This window comes from Canis lupus, chromosome 11 (assembly GCF_011100685.1).
Source record: "Canis lupus familiaris isolate Mischka breed German Shepherd chromosome 11, alternate assembly UU_Cfam_GSD_1.0, whole genome shotgun sequence".
In the NCBI taxonomy this organism is placed as follows: domain Eukaryota; kingdom Metazoa; phylum Chordata; class Mammalia; order Carnivora; family Canidae; genus Canis; species Canis lupus.
The window spans coordinates 25689584-25708358 of NC_049232.1; the positions used below are offsets into that span (position 1 = coordinate 25689584).

At 36.7% G+C, this 18775-nt stretch overlaps 1 protein-coding gene across 16 annotated transcripts in view; it reads right to left on the reverse strand.

Moving 5' to 3' along the window:
- The window catches only part of FAM13B (family with sequence similarity 13 member B), an 86537-nt gene that overhangs the window by 18926 nt on the left and 48836 nt on the right, over window positions 1–18775 (reverse strand). For 13 of the 16 annotated variants that reach the window (XM_038552250.1, XM_038552252.1, XM_038552251.1 and 10 more), the window contains 6 exons: window positions 15384–15425; window positions 14365–14520; window positions 12561–12693; window positions 5166–5230; window positions 2953–2998; window positions 2186–2336 (listed from right to left, as the gene is read on the reverse strand). In XM_038552250.1, coding sequence (XP_038408178.1) covers window positions 2186–2336; window positions 2953–2998; window positions 5166–5230; window positions 12561–12693; window positions 14365–14520; window positions 15384–15425 — 593 coding nt within the window. The remainder of the gene's footprint in view (window positions 1–2185; window positions 2337–2952; window positions 2999–5165; window positions 5231–12560; window positions 12694–14364; window positions 14521–15383; window positions 15426–18775) is intronic. The other 3 variants (XM_038552257.1, XM_038552260.1, XM_038552264.1) reach the window with 1 other exon arrangement.

Below are 18775 nucleotides of genomic sequence, written 5' to 3' on the forward strand. Positions count from 1 at the left end.
TATCCTTTGAGCAATACAAAAAACAAAACCCACATACTAAGGAAGAGTAAGGTGGGCTTCTATGTGGAGACCCCAGTTCTCTATTAAACAAGGTAGGTCTCTGATTCCAAAGTACCTAGTGTCTAAAATTAACTTGGTCTCTTAAGGAAGACTTTCATTAGAGCATCCTAATTCCTAGATACAGAAAATCAATCTTTGTGTTGGTAGCAAAGTTGGAAGGAACAAAATGGTCTGCTAACAGGCATTCTTCCAAGCACATGCAGGGTTCATGGCAGAGAAGTTCACCCAAATGTCTATTGCCACTGGCTCTCTGAAAGTCATTGACCCCTATTCCTGTAAAAACCTGCAGGCGGCCTACATGGATTTGTCACAGCTGTTGAGCCAGGTTTCTAACAGGGCAGTTGAGGCACTGAAAATTAGAAGTCTATAGTTAGTTTCTTTCTGTACCACAAGCTGCAAGAGGTGGATTCTGACAGGCAAACAGTGAGCCCGGCATTAAGTTCTCTTTAGGTAAGCCTCCAGAAAGCTGAAGCTGAATACAGAAAAATCTATCTCCTCAGACCATGGAAAACAAGTGCTCTTCTGTGCTTAAAACTTAAGATCAATTTGGCCCAGGCCACAGATTATGAAAGGCTATTTATCTACATTCTCCAAAAAGGGTGAAGCATCCGCCCTCTGTCAGAATCCCAGCCTCATCTTTCAGAGACTGCTTTCCTACTACGGCTGGCTCCAAGGATGCTCTGTTGACCACCACTTCTTTTCAGGGACTATGCCAGGGTAAATAAATGAAAGGGACGGTTGATCTGTACTGCCACCAGGATGCTAACATATCCCCTAATTCTGGGGAGCATCTTCATAAATTCCAAACATCCTAATGACCCAGAACAAAGCAAATGAAAGACAACTTCCTGATTTAGTCTAAGTTAAGACACATAATATGCCACTTGGCATGCCAAACATCTAATACAAAAAAGGAAAAAAAAAAAAAGGAAGGGGGTGGAGAGACAGCAGTAAAGATTGGCACAGACGATGACTTGGTTGGGGCTTTAAAAAATTAGCTATACCTTAAAAAATAAATAAATAAAATTGAGTTGTGATCAAATGAGTAGACTTGAGGTGGCAAAACGAGCCCGTAGTATTAGCACTGCAATTCTTGTTATGGCTACTCTATGTCATCAGCTAACTTACCAAATGTGACATAACCAAGGGGACTTCAAGTGAATAAATAAGTAACTTGAAGATTCCTGAGTGTCTCAAAAACTCTTTACCTAGGAAGGTGTATGATCCAGGACTCCTAAATTCAAGTTTGTTGCTGGCTTCCACTCTCCCACCCCAACATTTTATTTCAAAGTTTATAAATATACCATAAACTTGAAAAAATTTTACACTGAACATTCAAACATCAATCACCTAGATACTACCATTAACATTTTACTATACTTGCTTTTTAACATTTATCCATCCCATCAACTTATTTTTTTCATGGATTTCAAAGTTAACTGCAAGTAATGATACATTCCTCATAAACATTTCAGCATGCAAATCATTCACTGGAGTTCAATATTTATTTAGGTTTTGCAACTTTTGATTAAAAAAAGAAAAACTTATATACAACGAAATCCGAGTCTTTACACATTTACTGAGTTCTGACAAACACATACACATGTGGCGTGCTTTTTAAACTTTTCTCTTTATGTAAAAACTGTTAGGACTCTGTATCCATGCTAATACACAGGTGCAGGGATATGGTATATTTGCTTAGAAATGCCTTTAAAGAACATTAAAAAAAAAGTATTCCTGATGATCATAAAGGAAAGATAGCTACATATAAGCCCCCTGTTTAAAGTGAAATCTCTAAGCCCTAACATATGAAATTTTCAAAGACTGGGAGACAGCACCGGTTTAACAATTAACAAAAGCCTATCCTGGAGATTTTATTTTTTTACTTCTAACTTCATCTTCAAAGCTAACGGATCAGATAAGAACTTCTAGTATATATGAGATAGTCACCCTACAATCTCGTTAGTGCATCTGAGTAACAACACTCACTCTTCTTATATGAAAGAAAGAACTGAAAGTCAAAATGAATAAGGCTGTCCAGAAAAGAACAGTAGTCTCATTATTGCTTTAGGTAATTTCAGTTACAAATAAGAGTATCAGGAAAATAACGTGTGGCTAAAATTACCTTCCCATTTATCACCATCAGAAACATTCTTCAGATCTAAATGTGGAATTTGGGTTCCACATGCTGCTTCCCCTTGAACACCAACACTTTGACCTCCTGGTACTTCTGATTCAGTGTTGGCATTCAAATCACATATCTTGCTACTAGAATCCTGTATTTTAAAATAAAGAATACATTTCATAACCACAAAGCTTTTCTCAATCAGCTTAAAAACAAGCAGCATATATCCTTGTATGGTCTCCATTAGTGTATTATTGTGCCTATCTATACTCAGCTGTCCCACTCCCACCATCGAAATTATTTTCAAATACATATTTGCAATTTTATAATATGTAGTGCTGGAAGACAAAGTCTGGATCCCAAATTCAGGGAAAAAAAATTTTAATATATTTTTTAAGATTTCTATTTATTAGAAAGAGAGCAAGCAAGCACAAAGGGGGGACATGGGGAAAGGTAGAAGGCTTCCCACTGAGTAGGTAGCCCTATGTGGGGCTTGATCCCAGGACCCTAAGATCATGACCTGAGCCAAAGGCAGGCACTAACCAAGTGAACCACCCAGGCACCCAAGAAAATGTTTTTATAACCAAGTTACTTATAATCAAAAGTGACTAATTAAGTCGCTGCTTAAATGTAAAATACCTGGTAAGAGAATCTGTATTTACATCTCCTTTAACCTATTCAACCTAAGAGTTGAAGGCCAGATATAATAATTGGTAGGTTAAACCTAGTCAAATTTGTAAGAATCACAAGAAAAAAATAATTCTTACCAGAATCAAGTGTGACAATGTATCACTGTCAAATGACACACATTCCCTAAAAATACAAGTACAGTTATTAGTCTTTTAGGAATAAGTAGGTTACTATCATTGCACATTTCTTACCTAGATTCCTCTCTTCCCCATATAGTCAGCATTTATAATGTGAGAGAAGAAAATGACAACTGAACATATGCCCATTCTTTGGAGCCCTATATCTGAAAATCACACACTACTGAAAAGATCCACAGAATTACTTCAAGTTTAGAAAAATTAAGTAACATTCACCACCCTCCCCCACACAACCACCCCCCAAAAGAAAAACATTTAAGAGTAAAATTAAAATCCACAATAAATAGAAACCAAACGGGGTTGACTAAATAATGGAAAGATTTTGTAAAGTAAATATTAGCTTTAACCAGAGCTTTATTATCCCCCACTCTGGGACTTCTTTCTCTTAAAGACTTTTTTGTAAAGGTATAGCGATGGTTCTTTATATTTTTTTATGGTCCTGTATTTTAAATCTGATTGTTTTCTATCACAATCAAAACAAGATTTCTACTTCTAAACTTCTCCTTCCTCAAAACATAATGGTAACATATAAAAAGGAATCTTTTTAAAATTTCAATTCACCCCATATTCTCCCCCATAAAAATGAACCCCTATTTAGAACAAGTAGTAGAGCAAGCTGTCACAAATGATCTCTACCTATTTGACCAACAATCCACAGAGCATCTAGTATCACAGTAGGTTGGCAATATAACTAATACAGTGGGAAAGTTCTTCTCCCCAAAGATATGGTGGCAATTTACAATGATACACAGATGTGGTTTCTCTCCCAGTGTGTACCAAGAAGACATGTCTTGACCTAACTATGGCAAATCATCTCATCATATGCATAATTACCTTATTCTTGCTGAGCATAAGAAATGAACTAAATTAAATTCTCTGGCAAGCTCAAAGGCCTTCCCTTGCTTAGAGTGGGAGCAAACGGTGGAATGAACTACATTCTACCTTACGACTACAAAAGACCCAATCACCTAAATTTGAGAAACATGAGTGTTAGGCATGCAAAATGTAATCCAACTAACCAAGGAACTCTTTGGATCTAAAAACAAGTTTGCTAACCTATACACAAGTTGAAGAGGAAAGAGCTTTTCCAAAAAGATTGAGTCCTCACTAAATGGATCCTTATTGTTCTACCAAATCCAGATGTCATCATTCTGGGGATGCCTGTTAATCTTATATCTTCAGCCCATAGCTCCAATACTCCCTGGGCTGGAAGAGGATCATTCCTGCCTCCTGAAAGGAAGCACAAGGAACTGCTGTAAGCAGGAAATCTGTGGACCTTCAGAGTATGGAGACACTCCAGAGACATGGCTCCAAAGAATTTACTTACCCTCAGAAAACAGGTTTCCTACTCACAATTAAGAGAGACAATGGCATTAACACAAGTTTACCTTTGCCAACAAGCTATCATCAAATCAGTAATATTTGAGAATCCTTAGTATTTATAATCTAGTCTGCATTTATTACAGATCTGTTTTCTGAATATCAATCATCCTTCCTAAGAAAGTTATAGTAACTGGCAATGTTCAAAGAATCAGAAAAAGGGTAACAAGATCCAAAACCCATTCAGTGACTGAAAACATTCTAGAAAGCTTCTGTTCAAAGGACTGTATCTGTTGAGTATCTATGGAGACTACATATGGCTGAAATACTCATTGCCTTAGTATCTCCCTCCCATTTTTCCTGGCCAAGGAAGTAAACAAGCACAAACTATGTAAGACTATGCTGGGATAAACCAAGGTGGAGCTGGAAAGGGAACAAAAATATCCTATACAAATGTGGTAAAGCAAATATGCTATAATCCTTCAGTTAGTTATCATAGTTCTAAGACTATGAATTAACTCACTGAATGGTATATTAATATCAACAAACTCCCAATTGTGCTACAAATCAAGTGAAAAATTTTGAGTGTCTCCAAGAAGGCTCAGTTTTCCTCCCTCTGAACATTTTCCAAGTTATAACTAATGTCTGTCTGAACCTGTGGCTCCCCTGAGTATTTATGAATATACTTTATATTTACTACTAAAACAAGAAGTTGGTTTTTTAGGTTATCAAAAATATATGTTATGACAGATTCATCTAAAAATCTCACCCCCAAATCTGTAAAGTGCTCTAATTCTCAAAATGATTAATTAGTAATGAGAGAAAATGCTTACCCCTCAAGGCAGCCATCTTCACTATCACCGTGGTCACTGCATGGCTCTAAGAGTATACCTATAGACTGACAAAAAAGAACACCACCACTGTATTAATGGAGCTCCCAATATTCACATATGAGAGAAGTTTCCCATCTAAATTATGGTATTAGATCACAAGTTAGTCAAATTCTTCATAGTAGTCTATAGGTGTTGGCATCTCTTTTTAAAGAGAGTAATTGGGCAGCCCTGGTGGCTCAGCAGTTTAGCACTGTCTTCAGCCCAGGGTGTGATCCTGGAGACCCGGGACTGAGTCCCAGAGAGAGAGAGAGAGAGAGAGACACAGGCAGAGGGAGAAGCAGGGGTCTCCAGGATCACGTCCTGGGCTGAAGGCGGTACTAAACTGCTGAGCCACCCAGGCTGCTCTAGAAGATGTTTTATTTAAAAACAAAGTTTTATATAGCTTTTTATTTTTATTAAGTTAAAAAAAGCAATAGTATTTATGGTACCTTGAATGAATTTAATAAACACTTTCTAATTTTTAAATTTTATTTTCTAATGTGGTAAATACTGATACACCTATGTAAACAAAACCCTTCTGGGATACTCAACCCTTTTAAGAGTATCAAGAAATCCTGAGACTCAAACTTTGAGAATCACTGATCTCCATATCAGACTTCATCAACCTTTCTGTCTAGGATATAACTTTACTTTTTCAAATTTGGGCCCATGAAATAATCATTACTAGACACAATATTTAAAATAAGCCTTGATGTTTTACTCAAAGAACCAAGTTCAAGTCCCAGCTCTACTTTTCTCATCACAAATATGAGAATAATCATTTATTTGCCTATCTCACAGTTACTGTGAATCAAAAGAAATAGCTTAGAAGAAAAACAAGGTTTTTTTTAAATTTTATTTATTCATGAGAGACACAGAGAGAGAGAGAGAGACAGAGAGAGAGAGACAGAGAGAGACAGAGACACAGGCAGAAGGAGAAGCAGGCTCCATGTGGGGAGCCCGACGCGGAATTTGATCCCAGGACTCCAGGATCAGGCCCCAGGCTGAAGGCAGCGCTAAACCGCTGAGCCACCTGGGCTGCCCACAAAGTTCTACTATAAAAACATACAATCATATCTCCAACTCTATTTAACCTACAATTCATTATACTATGAAATAACGGAAACAAATATAAAGACTGCTATAATACTTTCTAGCCAGATTTAGACAACATAATTATTTTTAAGATTTTATTTATTAGAGAGAGAGCGTGAGCACACACACACATGAGTTGGAGGTGAATAGAGGGAGAGCGAAGCCCGACACAATAACAGAAGACAAAAACTGATACACTAACAGTGAAGAAGGCAGATGGAATTCAGAGTAAGGTGCAGAGTTATCTTCTACATTATGCCCCAGGACAAAAAAAAAAAAAAAAAAAAAAGAGGTATTAAGGTCAGGTTAAAGTATGTCCAGACTTCAATTTAACAGATGAAAATAAACAATACTTTTTTGAGAACTAAAACTTTGAGTTTTATCACTTAAAGGAATTTTACTTCCTCAGAATTCACTCTACATAAAACATTCATTCCTTTGTAGATGGGTAGAAATAACTTGTTTTCTCTAAAACATTAGCCGGTAAACAAGCCCATACCTCCTCCTCCTACCCCTCTCTTCCCCCAAACCATCAGTCCTCAAAAGGAAGTCTAAGGTGCTCTAGTCTCCGTTAAGGTAAGCTAAAGAGCTTTGGTGGTGGTGGTGGTGGTGGTGGTGGTGGTGGTGGTGGTGGTGGTGGTGGAGGCAGTACTCTTGAGAGCAGCAGCTGCAGCATAATTGTAATGCCAATGTTTAGGGGCTGTTGGGGCTCAATTCCAGGAGCTAATTAAAGCCTAATGGGCATTTCTAGTAATTTTTCTGGCTTCCCCCCAGTCCTTATCCATCCATTACTGATGATTTCACAATATTTAGTTCTGCATCTCCCCATCTCCACCCACCCAATATTCCAAGCATGCTAAGGTACTTTCTTTTAAGTAAGCTAAATATCCCCACTCCATTCTACACATTTAATTTGCTTAGTAAACCTTACTACACAGTATATAAAGTATACTTCTAAGCCAATTTCTTCTACTGATTAAGGTGTATGTAAGTCACTACAGTAAAGGAAATCATCAACAAAATGAAAAGGCAACTAAACGGAGAAAATATTACCAAACAATATAGCTGACAGAGGTGCTTGAGTGGCTCGGTCAGTTAAGTGTCCAACTTGATTTCAGCTCACAATCTTTGGATTGTGAGACTGAGCCCCACATCAGGCTCTACGCTGGGCATAGAATGTGCTTGCAATTCTCTCTCCCCCTATGCCCCACCCCCAGATCAAGTACATGTACTCACGCTCTCAAAACAAACCCACAATATATCTGACAATGAGTTAATATCCAAAATGGATAAAAGAGCTCCTATAATTCGATAGGAAAAAACAACAGGATTTAAAAATGGGCAGAGGATTGGAAGAGAAATTTTTCCAAAGGCATATAAAATGTCAAAAGGTACATGAAAACATGCTCAACATCACTAATCATCAGAGAAATGCAAATCAAAACCACAATTAGATAGCAACTCACACCTGTCAGAATGGCTATTATCAAAAAGACTAGAAATAACAAGTGCTGGCAAAGATGTGAACCACAATATATTGTTGGTAGGAATGTAAACTGGTCCAGCTACTATGGAAAGAAGTCTAGATATTCCTCAAAAAATTAAAACCAGAACATATGATTATCAGCAATTCCAATTCAGGGCACTTATCCAAACACTTAAACAAAAACACTGCTTCAAAAAGATAACTGCACAGCCACTTTCACTGCAGAATTATTTACAAGAGTCAAAATGTGTTAACAACCTAAGAGTCCATCAATGGATGAATGAATAAAGAAAATGTAGTGCACATACTTATACAACGGAGTATTATTCTGCCATAAAAAGAGAAGCAAATCCTGCCATTGGTCACAACATGGATGGACCATCAGTGCATTACACTAAGTGAAAGAAGTCAGACAGAAAGACAGATGTCACATGATCTTACATGTGACATCTAAAAAACAACCTCTTTTATCATATGACCGCTACTCAAAAAATGCAAAGAACTCCTAAAACTCAACAGAAAACAACCCAATTAAAAAATGAGCTTGGAGTTTGAGAGATTAAAAAAAATATATATATATGGGCAGGGTCGCCTGGGTGGCTCAGTGGTTGAGCGTCTGCCTTTGGCTCAGGGTGTGATCCCAGAGTTCTGGGATCAACTGGGCTCAGACTGGGCTCCTGCATGGAGCCTGCTTATCCCTCTGCCTATGTCTCTGCCTCTCTCTCACTCATAAATAAATTAAAAAAAAAAAAATGGGCAGAAGGCCTGAAGTCACTGAAGATATAGATGGAAAACAGGCATATGAAAAGATGCTCAACATGGTATATCATTAAGGAACTGCAAATTAAAACAATGAAATACCACTACACACACTTATTAGAATGGCCAAAATCTGGAACACCAGTAACAGCAAATACTGGTGAGGTTGTGGAGCAACAGGAATATGCATACATTACTGATATTATATAAAAATGGTACGGCCATTTTGGAAAACAGTTGTGGGATTCTTATAAAACTTGTACCATATGATCTATCAATCATACTGCTTTAGTATTTACCCAAGGAGTTAAGAACTTATGTCTACACAAAGAAACAGATTTTTGTACCAGTATTATTCATAATCACAAAACTTGAAGCAACCAAGATGTCCTTCAGTAGGTGAATGGATAGAAAAGCTGTGGTACACTGAAACAATGGATTATGATTCAACATTAAGAAGAAATAAGCTATCAAGCCATGAAGAAAACATGAAGAAACCTTAAATGCATATGACTTAAGTAAAAGAAGTCAATATGAAAAAACCAAATACTATATAATTCCAACTATATGACATTCTGGAAAAGGCAAAACTATGTAGACAACAAAAAAATCAGGGTGGTGGGAGAGAAGAACAGAGTACAGGGGATTTTTAGGACAGTTTAAAAACCAGAGTATGATATTATAATGAATACCTGTCATACATTTGTTCAAATCCAGGAAATATACAACACCAAGAATAAACTTTTAGGTAAACTAGACTTTGAGTGTTTACAATGTGTCAGTGTAGGTTCATCCTTGGTAAAATATGTACCATTCAGGTGAGTGATAGTGATAATGCAGGAGGCTGTGCATGTGTTGCAGCAGGGAGCATATGGGAAATTACTTGTACCCTCCCTCTCAATTTTGTTGTAAACCTACAGCTGCTCTAAAAAACCAAGTTTTTGGAAAAAAAAAATTCTTGCATTCTTATCAAAGTAATCGATACACTACTTTCATTCAACACATTTACTTAGGGGGTGCCTGGCTGGCTCAGCTGGAGAGCATGACTCCTGACCATAGGGTTTAGAGCTCAAACCAAACATTAGGTGTGGAGCCTACTTAAAAGACAAAAGAGAAGAGAACAAGAACAAATTTACTTAGTTGTTCTAAGAGCCAGATGTTCTCCATTTGTTTGGTCACATATTCCACAAGTACTTAATGAATACCTATGTGTTCTAGATAATGGGGATGCAATAATGAACAAAACAGGTAAAAATCTCAACCCTCATAAAGGCTTAGGGTTTTACAGTCTAATAGTGGCAGAAAGACAATGAACTAATAATTTAAAAGATATGTACAACAGTAATAACACTACCAAGTGCAAGGAGGAGAAGGACAGGAAACTCCAGGACTAGATGGGAGTGGGTCAATGGGAAGACCCCCTAATACTAAAACAGAGTGATGAGGAGATTTAGCCTTACTGAAAAGGTAAAAGTGAGAAAACATCTGCAGGATCAAAGGAAGAAGCAAATCATGGAACACCTGGGAAAACAGCAATCCATACAGGACCTTAATACTAAGATGTCCATCAGTCAGTGTTTCTGAGTGCCTACTCCTATATGGCATTGGAAGAGTCTGAGAAGAGAAGTGACATTATATAATTTTCCTTTGAAAAGAATCGCTCTGGCTGCTGTGCTGAGAAAAGACCACAGGGAGTCAGAGATGATATCATTCAGGAAATTATATCAATCTATTAATCTAGGTGAAATATTGGTTTGGACCCACATGTTGGCAACAGATTCCATATAAACTTTGAAAGTATAGCCAAAAGGCCTCTCTGTAAAGGACTAGATATGCAGTGAAAGAAACCAAGGATGACTCAAGGTTTCTGGCTGATGCATATGGAAGAAATTCTCCTTTACTGAGATTGAGATTTGAGAAAAGCAGATATGTGGACAAGATTATAAATTCAGTTTGGTGCCTGTAAAATTCAAAATGCTTATAAGATATTTAAGTGGAAATGTTAAGCAGAGCAACTTGACACAGGAATTAAGTTTAAGAGAAAGATCTCACCTAGATATATAAATTTGGAAATCTTTAGCAAGTAGATGCTATTTTAAAAACCATTAGCCTAAATGAGATTATGGGGGGAGTGAATGAAAATAAGCAATATTGAGAACTGGGCACTGAGCCATTCCAAATTTCAAAGGTTCAGAACATGAAAAGCAATCAACAAAGAGAGCAGCCAGTCAAGTAGAAAAAAACCAGAGGAGAGAGAGATCCTAAAAGTCAAGGAAAAAAAGGTATCAAGGTAGTGGGAGTAATTAATTGAATTAAACTGTACTCATATATCAAGTAAAATATGCAACAGACATTATTGGTAACTTGCAAAAGCAGTTTCAGAAGAATGATGGGGGCAAAAAGTTACCTGAAGGAGGTTCAAGACAGAGTGGGAAGAGAAGAATTAAAGAGACAACACATTCAAGTTATTTTATTATGGGGGAAGCAAAAACATAGGGGCTTAACTACAGTGGGGTGAAGAGTCAAGAGAGAGTTATTTCCTAAACATGGGAAAATAACATTTTATATTGGTGGGAATGATCCAATAGATAGGCAGAAACTGATAATCCAGAGAAGGGCAAGGAGACAACTACAGAAGCAGTAACCACGAATAGATGAAAAGGGATTGATCTAACATATCAGTAGAAGTAAAAGCATTAATATACAAGTACAGTGAAAATAACATGAACAGCTTAACTTCTGTGAGCTTAACTTCTGTGAAACGTCTCCTAGCTTATAAAATAACTGTATACTTCTACTTCTCTGGATATCTCTAACAATCCCCTAATATAAATATTACTCCCCACCTGTCTATGGAAAAGCAAAGAGGAGATAAGGAAAGTTGGGTAATGTGGCTAAAGTCACAGTGCTATTAAGAGGCAAAGCCAGGGATCCCTGGGTGGCACAGCGGTTTGGCGCCTGCCTTTGGCCCAGGGCGCGATCCTGGAGACCCGGGATTGAATCCCACGTTGAGCTCCCGGTGCATGGAGCCTGCTTCTCCCTCTGCCTATGTCTCTGCCTCTCTCTCTCTCTGTGTGACTATCATAAATAAAAATTAAAAAAAAAAAAAAAAGAGGCAAAGCCAGAATACAAATCTCAGCTGACAGATCCTGAATTCTTTATTACACCTACACCTAAAGTTTATGCTTTAGTATGAAAACATGCTGAAGAAAACCTCCTTATTCATTAAGAATCTTATTTTAGGGCAGCCCAGGTGGCTCAGCGGTTTAGCACCGCCTTCAGCCCAGGGTGTGGTTCTGGAGACCTGGGATCGAGTCCCACGTCGGGCTCCCTGTATGGAGCCTGCTTCTCCCTCTGCCTGTGTCTCTGCCTCTCTCTGTGTGTGTCTCTCATGAATAAATAAATAAAATCTTAAAAAAAAAAATCTTATTTTAAAAAGTGTTATCAAAACTAAACTTTGAAACACGTCTTAGGATACTGCTTTGTATATTTATTGCCATTTTAAAAACAATGTTACCAATGCCAATTATCATCAATGAAAACAATTTACTTTTAAAATGATGTTCACCAGTTTTCTTTATGAAAAGATCCCATGCCAACGACCCCAAAATTCTGAGGCACTGAGGCAGCAAAACAGTACCCTTTGAGGAGCAGGAGGCCAATAAAAGGTTCAAAGGTAAAAAAAAAAAAAAAAAAAGAAGAGATCTCACATTCTTCAGAAAAAAATTGGGAAATAGAAAAAGCTATTAAAAGTAAGAAAATTCAACCATAACATCACCAACCACCTCAGCTAACATTTTAATGTTTCTTTCCAGGAAAACTATTTTTAAATATTTTATATATAATTCTCTACCCAATGATGGTTCTAGATCTTTACAGAGAGAGTTATGTTCTTGGGATTTATAATTAAGACAAGTATGTGTGTCAGTTTCTGGTATCAAAGGAACACATAAAGCAATCAGAGTTGTATGTTTAGCATACCTACACAAAGATTTTTTAGTCTGTGCATTTCTTACCTGATTATTTTCTTCATCCTCAAATACAAAATCTTGTTGCATAACTTCATTGTCTAAATTAGTGCTAGCCACAGGTTCTGAACAGTCTCTGTTACTTTCACTGGCATTAATAATATCATCAGCAATATCAACCCTAGTAATGAAGATTAAAAAATCAGATCAGGCCAAATGTTGATTATGTAATACCTTTAAAATAAATAAATACCAATGATCTCAAACTTACACACTAAGTTTATTTTTGTCTCTCAAGGGAATGTTGTAAGAAAATTACCTTGTTTGTTATTCTCTTTGATAATTTTTTTCTATTTTTTTTATAATTTTCAAAAACAAATCTGAAAAGATAATTTATGTGCCAAAATAATTTTCCTTAAAAATGTATACTCTCAATCATAATGATCTGTTCCAATAAAATATAAGCCTAGCACTAGACACAATAATATCAAACACTTTACCAAGTACTGTAGGAATAGCTTCCTATTGTAGATTTTTCATGTTATAGAATTTAGAATATGCAAAAATCCTGCAGCAGGCTTTGATTTACAAAGATGATACTACCAATAAAGTCAGAACATAAGTTACTTCCCCAGAAATAAAAATAAAAATATTGTCTGAGCATGGGCAAAGGTTTTCAGGATCTCTAGCCAGAATAAAGACAAACACTAAGGAATCTACTTATATTCATTTTATCCTTTGGAACACTTTCCCATTATTTCCAACTTCTAACTACTGTTTTTGGGGGTTTTTTTTCAGATACTGCTTTTTTCCTTTATATTCAGCCCAATAGTCGAGATCAATCCAGTTTTATTAGTTCTAATCATGCATTCAAAGCAACACAAATCAGGGCCATGGAGGTACACAGGCTAATGATGCCATCTATTCAGACTACACAGCAAACCTGCAGTTGTACAATATGGTATTTCTAAAATAAACATATTGTAACCACTAGTTTTCATATCTATTAACTTTTTCAGTTTCATTTAATATTTAATAGCTATTCTAGAGTGTACTATATATATTTGGCCTTTTAAAAATCAAACTCTTCAAAAGAAAAATCACTCTACCCATTTTTTTGTACATCTTTCTCATATGTCCTTCAAATAAAATCTGATAAATAAAAACAATGAAATTATTGTATTATGGTCTCAAAGAAAGACACCTTTATATCCCTCAAGTACAGGGCTGAGATAACAGGAAAGGAGAGGAGACCTTTCATCCATTTAAAGGTAACAAGTCAGATGAAGAGTGAAATAACCTCACAAATCGCATAGCACACAGAGGTACTTTTTAACTGATACAAAATTCAACTATTAACAGCTAAACAACAAAAAAGTATGGAGGGAGGGCAGCAGGGTAGTAGCTGGTGAAGGGATAAAATGTAAATTGCAAAAAATGATTCTGCTCACCATTTCACTCAATGACTATGACTGATGCCGATCTGCTGTCCCTGCACCCAGCTGTCTAGATCATTTCATGTCTCTCATTGGTGTGACCATTTGTTTCAAATAGTATGGGTCTAACTTTTTTAACATTTTTCATACAGCATAGTGAGGTAAGTTCACTACTTTATCTGGTGTTCAGGGAGGAAAATCTGGCAGTATTGAACTTAATGTCTACTAACTTAATTGAAGATTTAGATTTTCAATGTTAAGTGAGCATATACAATTTATATACAAAGTCACTTTCCACACACACCGAGAAATTCCCAAGATGAGATCCCATTATGTAAGTAAACTATGGTTTTTAAAAGATCATAAAATAATTTTATAACTGTTAATAATAGTAAAATGTTATAAAAGTTTCTTACTGGTTATTAGATCCTTCCCCATCACAATTAATACTTTCTGCTTCATTATTACACACCAGACTTTGCTGTTGTAAATTCTTAAGATCATGATCTATGCTGCTCTGCAGATCAAAAAGGTGCTGTTCCACAGCTGCTCTAATTGTTCTTTCTAAAATGCTACAAAATAGAACACATTTTAGTGAAAACCAGTCACCGAACTGGGCATTTGTCCACATAAATACAAACATTAAAACGTGGACTAAGGAGACAAATTAACAGGGTATTTAAGTGGGTAGAGTATAAAAAGAAACATAAAAGGAATTCATGATACTGGGCTAAAAGTTTAAAAGAAATTTACCCAAATAGATATTATACAAATCAATCACAGTATCACTATTACTACTTAGGTGGGAAGGATCAGTTGTCCCAGTAATTCATTCCTTGCTAGTATACCGAAAAACCATTTAAATACTTTTCAAAGCTACATTTATAAAGCAAAATAATTTGTCAATACTCAGCTAAATCAAAGAAACTAAGAGTCCTGCCCATATTTTTTACATGAAGTTTACTTCTTTAAGAAAATTTAATAGAGATGACATATCTCAATCATCTCAAAAGATTAAAAAAATCCTTTGTGGCAGCCCCGGTGGCACAGCAGTTTGGCACCTGCCTTCGGCCCAGGGCATGATCCTGGAGACCCGGGATCAAGTCCCACATCGGGCTCCCTGCATGGAGCTTGCTTCTCCCTCTGCTTATGTCTCTGCCTCTCTCTCTCTTTCTCTCTCTATGAATTAATAAATAAAATCTTTTAAAAAAATAAATAAATCCTCTGAAGAAAATTCAATTTTTATTTTATATATTAGGCAATGCATTCTTTCTTCATTTGTTCCTACTGCAGTACATAAAATATTAACTAGGTTCACTGCCTTATGTATAATCCTTCCCCTAAATTAAGCACAATAAATACATGATTTTCATTTCTAAAGTGAAGTAATATTTTTAAATTTTAAAAAATGGTCTTCTACAAGTATACTACTTACTCCGCAGAGGCTGGTAAGATGCTGATGGGAGATAAATGGGCACTGTAATTAAAGAAAGAAATTAGCTATAAAACTTTGCAATACTAATGACAAAAAGTGTTGAAAACTGTCACAGTTGCACTACCTTGACACAATCAACTTTCACATTCATTTCTGGCAGAATAGGATTCTAATTTTCTAAAGAATTTATTTCCACACAAAAAAACTAAATATACATATCCGTGTGTATGTGTAGCCAACTATTTCACTTGGTGCTCACTTGGAGAAACACTGACCTATATTCCAAGGCTGAAGGGAAAAAAGTGTACTACTAGCCCAACAAAACCACCTCATCTAGGATGGTATGAAGGCCTCAATGTTCACTCTGTACTCCTTGCCCGAAGTAACAGCATATGCTACTACTCAGAGGATGTACTCAAGTGACGAAAAAGGCAAAATTGATTCTAAAATTAGACTACTTCATTCACTGTAGCATTAACAGACTTTCCTTAGCAAATTTCGCACCACACTATCTACTAATACTTACAAAAACATAAATAGCCTCATCTTCATCATAGTTAAAAATTCAAGTGAAACCCATGAGATACGAATACCACTTAAGTGTTTAAAATTAAAATTGGGGGCACCTGTGTGGCTCAGTTAAGCATCTGCCTTAGGTTCAGGTCATGATCCCAGGGTCCTGGGATCAGGCTCACTGTTCACAGTCACCCATGGGGTGACTGGGTGATGGACATTAAGAAGGGCAGGGAATGCAATGAGCACTGGGTGTTACATAAGACTGATAAATCACTGAACTCTACGTTTGAAACTAATAATACACTATATGTTAATTAATTGAATTTAAATTTTAAAAAAGAAAAAAATATATTCTCAAGATTCTCTGTAGAAAATCCAATAAACATCATGCAGCAATCTTCAGGTCTCCCTTAGAGCAAACACATGAGTAGCAAATTGCACAACTGCTTTATAAGACAAAAGTAAGTCACCCTGGTTTGGCACATATAACATCCCTCAGCATTTTTTTTTTTTTAATATCTTGCATCCACTTTATTTTTTTTTAATTTTTATTTACTTATGATAGTCACAGAGAGAGAGAGAAAGAGAGAGAGAGAGAGGCAGAGACACAGGCAGAGGGAGAAGCAGGCTCCATGCACCGGGAGCCCAACGTGGGATTTGATCCCGGGTCTCCAGGATCGCGCCCTGGGCCAAAGGCAGGTGCCAAACCGCTGCACCACCCAGGGATCCCACATCCCTCAGCTTTATAAGAAAAATTTAACTGCCAACATTAGGCTAGTTTTCATGAATGGATTATTCTCAGCTCAAAATACTTTCAAGATAAGTACTTAAACCTAAGTTTTCAAATTTAAATGACATTTTTTGGAACTTTGTTTCTGAAGGAAACTGGGGAGAAAAATCACATGTATGTGCACAAAGAAGAGTTTAGCTGTGGGTCTGTTTCTAGTAGTTTCAGGTTAAAGTCAGTATTTAGTGACTTCTGCAGAAAAAAAAACAAAAACAAAAAAAAAGATAAATGAAGCTCTTCCTATAGCTTAAATGTTAACTAAGGTTAGATCTTTCTCTGTTATTTTGCTACAATGATTTGTTGTTTATATATGAGGTTGCCTATTTAATCATAAAAGTTAAATCTTTACATGGTCTGATCAGTTATATTTTACTCAATAATATTTGTAATTCCTAAGCTTAGGTATTAAAAGTAATTTTAGGGGGATCCCTGGGTGGCTTAGCGGTTTAGCGCCTGCCTTCGGCCCAGGGCGTGATCCTGGAGTTCCGGGATCGAGTCCCGCATCGGGCTCCCTGCATGGAGCCTGCTTCTCCCTCTGCCTCTTTCTCTCTCTCTATGTGTGTGTGTGTGTCTCATTAATAAATAAAATCTTTTTTAAAAGAAAGTAATTTTAATACCTAATTATAATCCACTGACAATGTAGTTATGTTGAATGGTGTAAAGAAAATTCCTAAATCCGGGATGCCTGGGTGGCTCAGTGGTTGAGCATCTGGCTTCGGCTCAGGTCACACGGGGCCCCCACAGGGAGCCTGCTTCTCCCTCTGTCTCTCTCATGTATAAAGAAATAAAATCTTAAAAAAAACAAATCTAAATCCAACATCCTTCCCTTCACCATTTAATTTGTGATTTCTAGTGTGCTTTGGTTTTTACCTTACACAAAAATCTCAAGAAGTTCTAACTCTCAGCTACTTTGTCCAGAAGTATGTTACTAAAGCCTAACACCATATTTTAACTTTTGTTACAGTTTATATCCTTTCTGTTCTTTTCCAAATTTGCCATTATTAGGCATCTACTTAATCTCCCAGAGGAATTATCTCACCTTTTTTGTCAGATTAGGTTATTACCAAAATGCTAGTAGAAAAATGGAAACACGACAACTAGAAATACAAATTTAAAATAGGATTAATATAAAATTAATATTTTTTGATGTTAATATACCATTCATGATGAGAAAGGCTATGAAACTGACAATTATACATTGCTGGTGAAAAAGTAACTTAGTACAATTCTTAGGGAGATCACTTTGGTGACATGGTTTCTGTTTGTTTTTAAAAGATTTTATTTATTTATTTGACAGAGAGAGAGAGCACAAACAGGGTGAGCAGCAGACAGAGACAGAGAAGGCTCCCCACTGAGCAAGAAGCCTGATGCGAGGCTCAATCCCAGGACCCTGAGATCATGACCTGAGCCCAATGCAGACACTTAACCATTTAACCAACTGAGCCACCCAGATGAACCTTGGCGAGGTGTTTTTAAAAGTAATGCATGCTCTTTGACTCAAAACTTCCACATCTGCACTCTATTTAGAGCCTATCAAGGGACTCCTGGGTGGCTAAGCGGTTGAGTGTCTGCCTTTGGCTCAGGGCTTGATCCCAGGGCCCATTCCAGGGCCCGGGATTGAGTTCCACACTGGGCTCCCTGCAAGGAGCCTGCTTCACCCTCTGCCTGTGTCTCTGCCTCTCTGTGTCTCTCATGAATAAATATATAAATTTTTTTTTAAAAGAATCTATCAAATCTCTCAAAATCTAAATTAAAAAAAATAATAGTATTTTGTGCCATAAAATTTTCTTTGAAACATTTTTCCCATTATTTTATTATAAAAACTTCCAAAAGCATGAAAAAGTTGAAAAATGATAAACACCCTCAGATATACCAACTCGATTCTTTTTTTTTTTTTTTTTTTTTTTTTTAACCAACTCGATTCTTAATTAATATGTTACCACAGGGCGCTTGGGTGGCTCAGCGTTTGAGCATCTGCCTTCGGCTCAAGGCATGATCCTGAGGTCCTGGGATCGAGTCCCACATCTGGCTCCTTACAGGGAGCTTGCTTCTCCCTCTGCCTGTGTCTCTGCCTCTCTCTCTGTGTGTC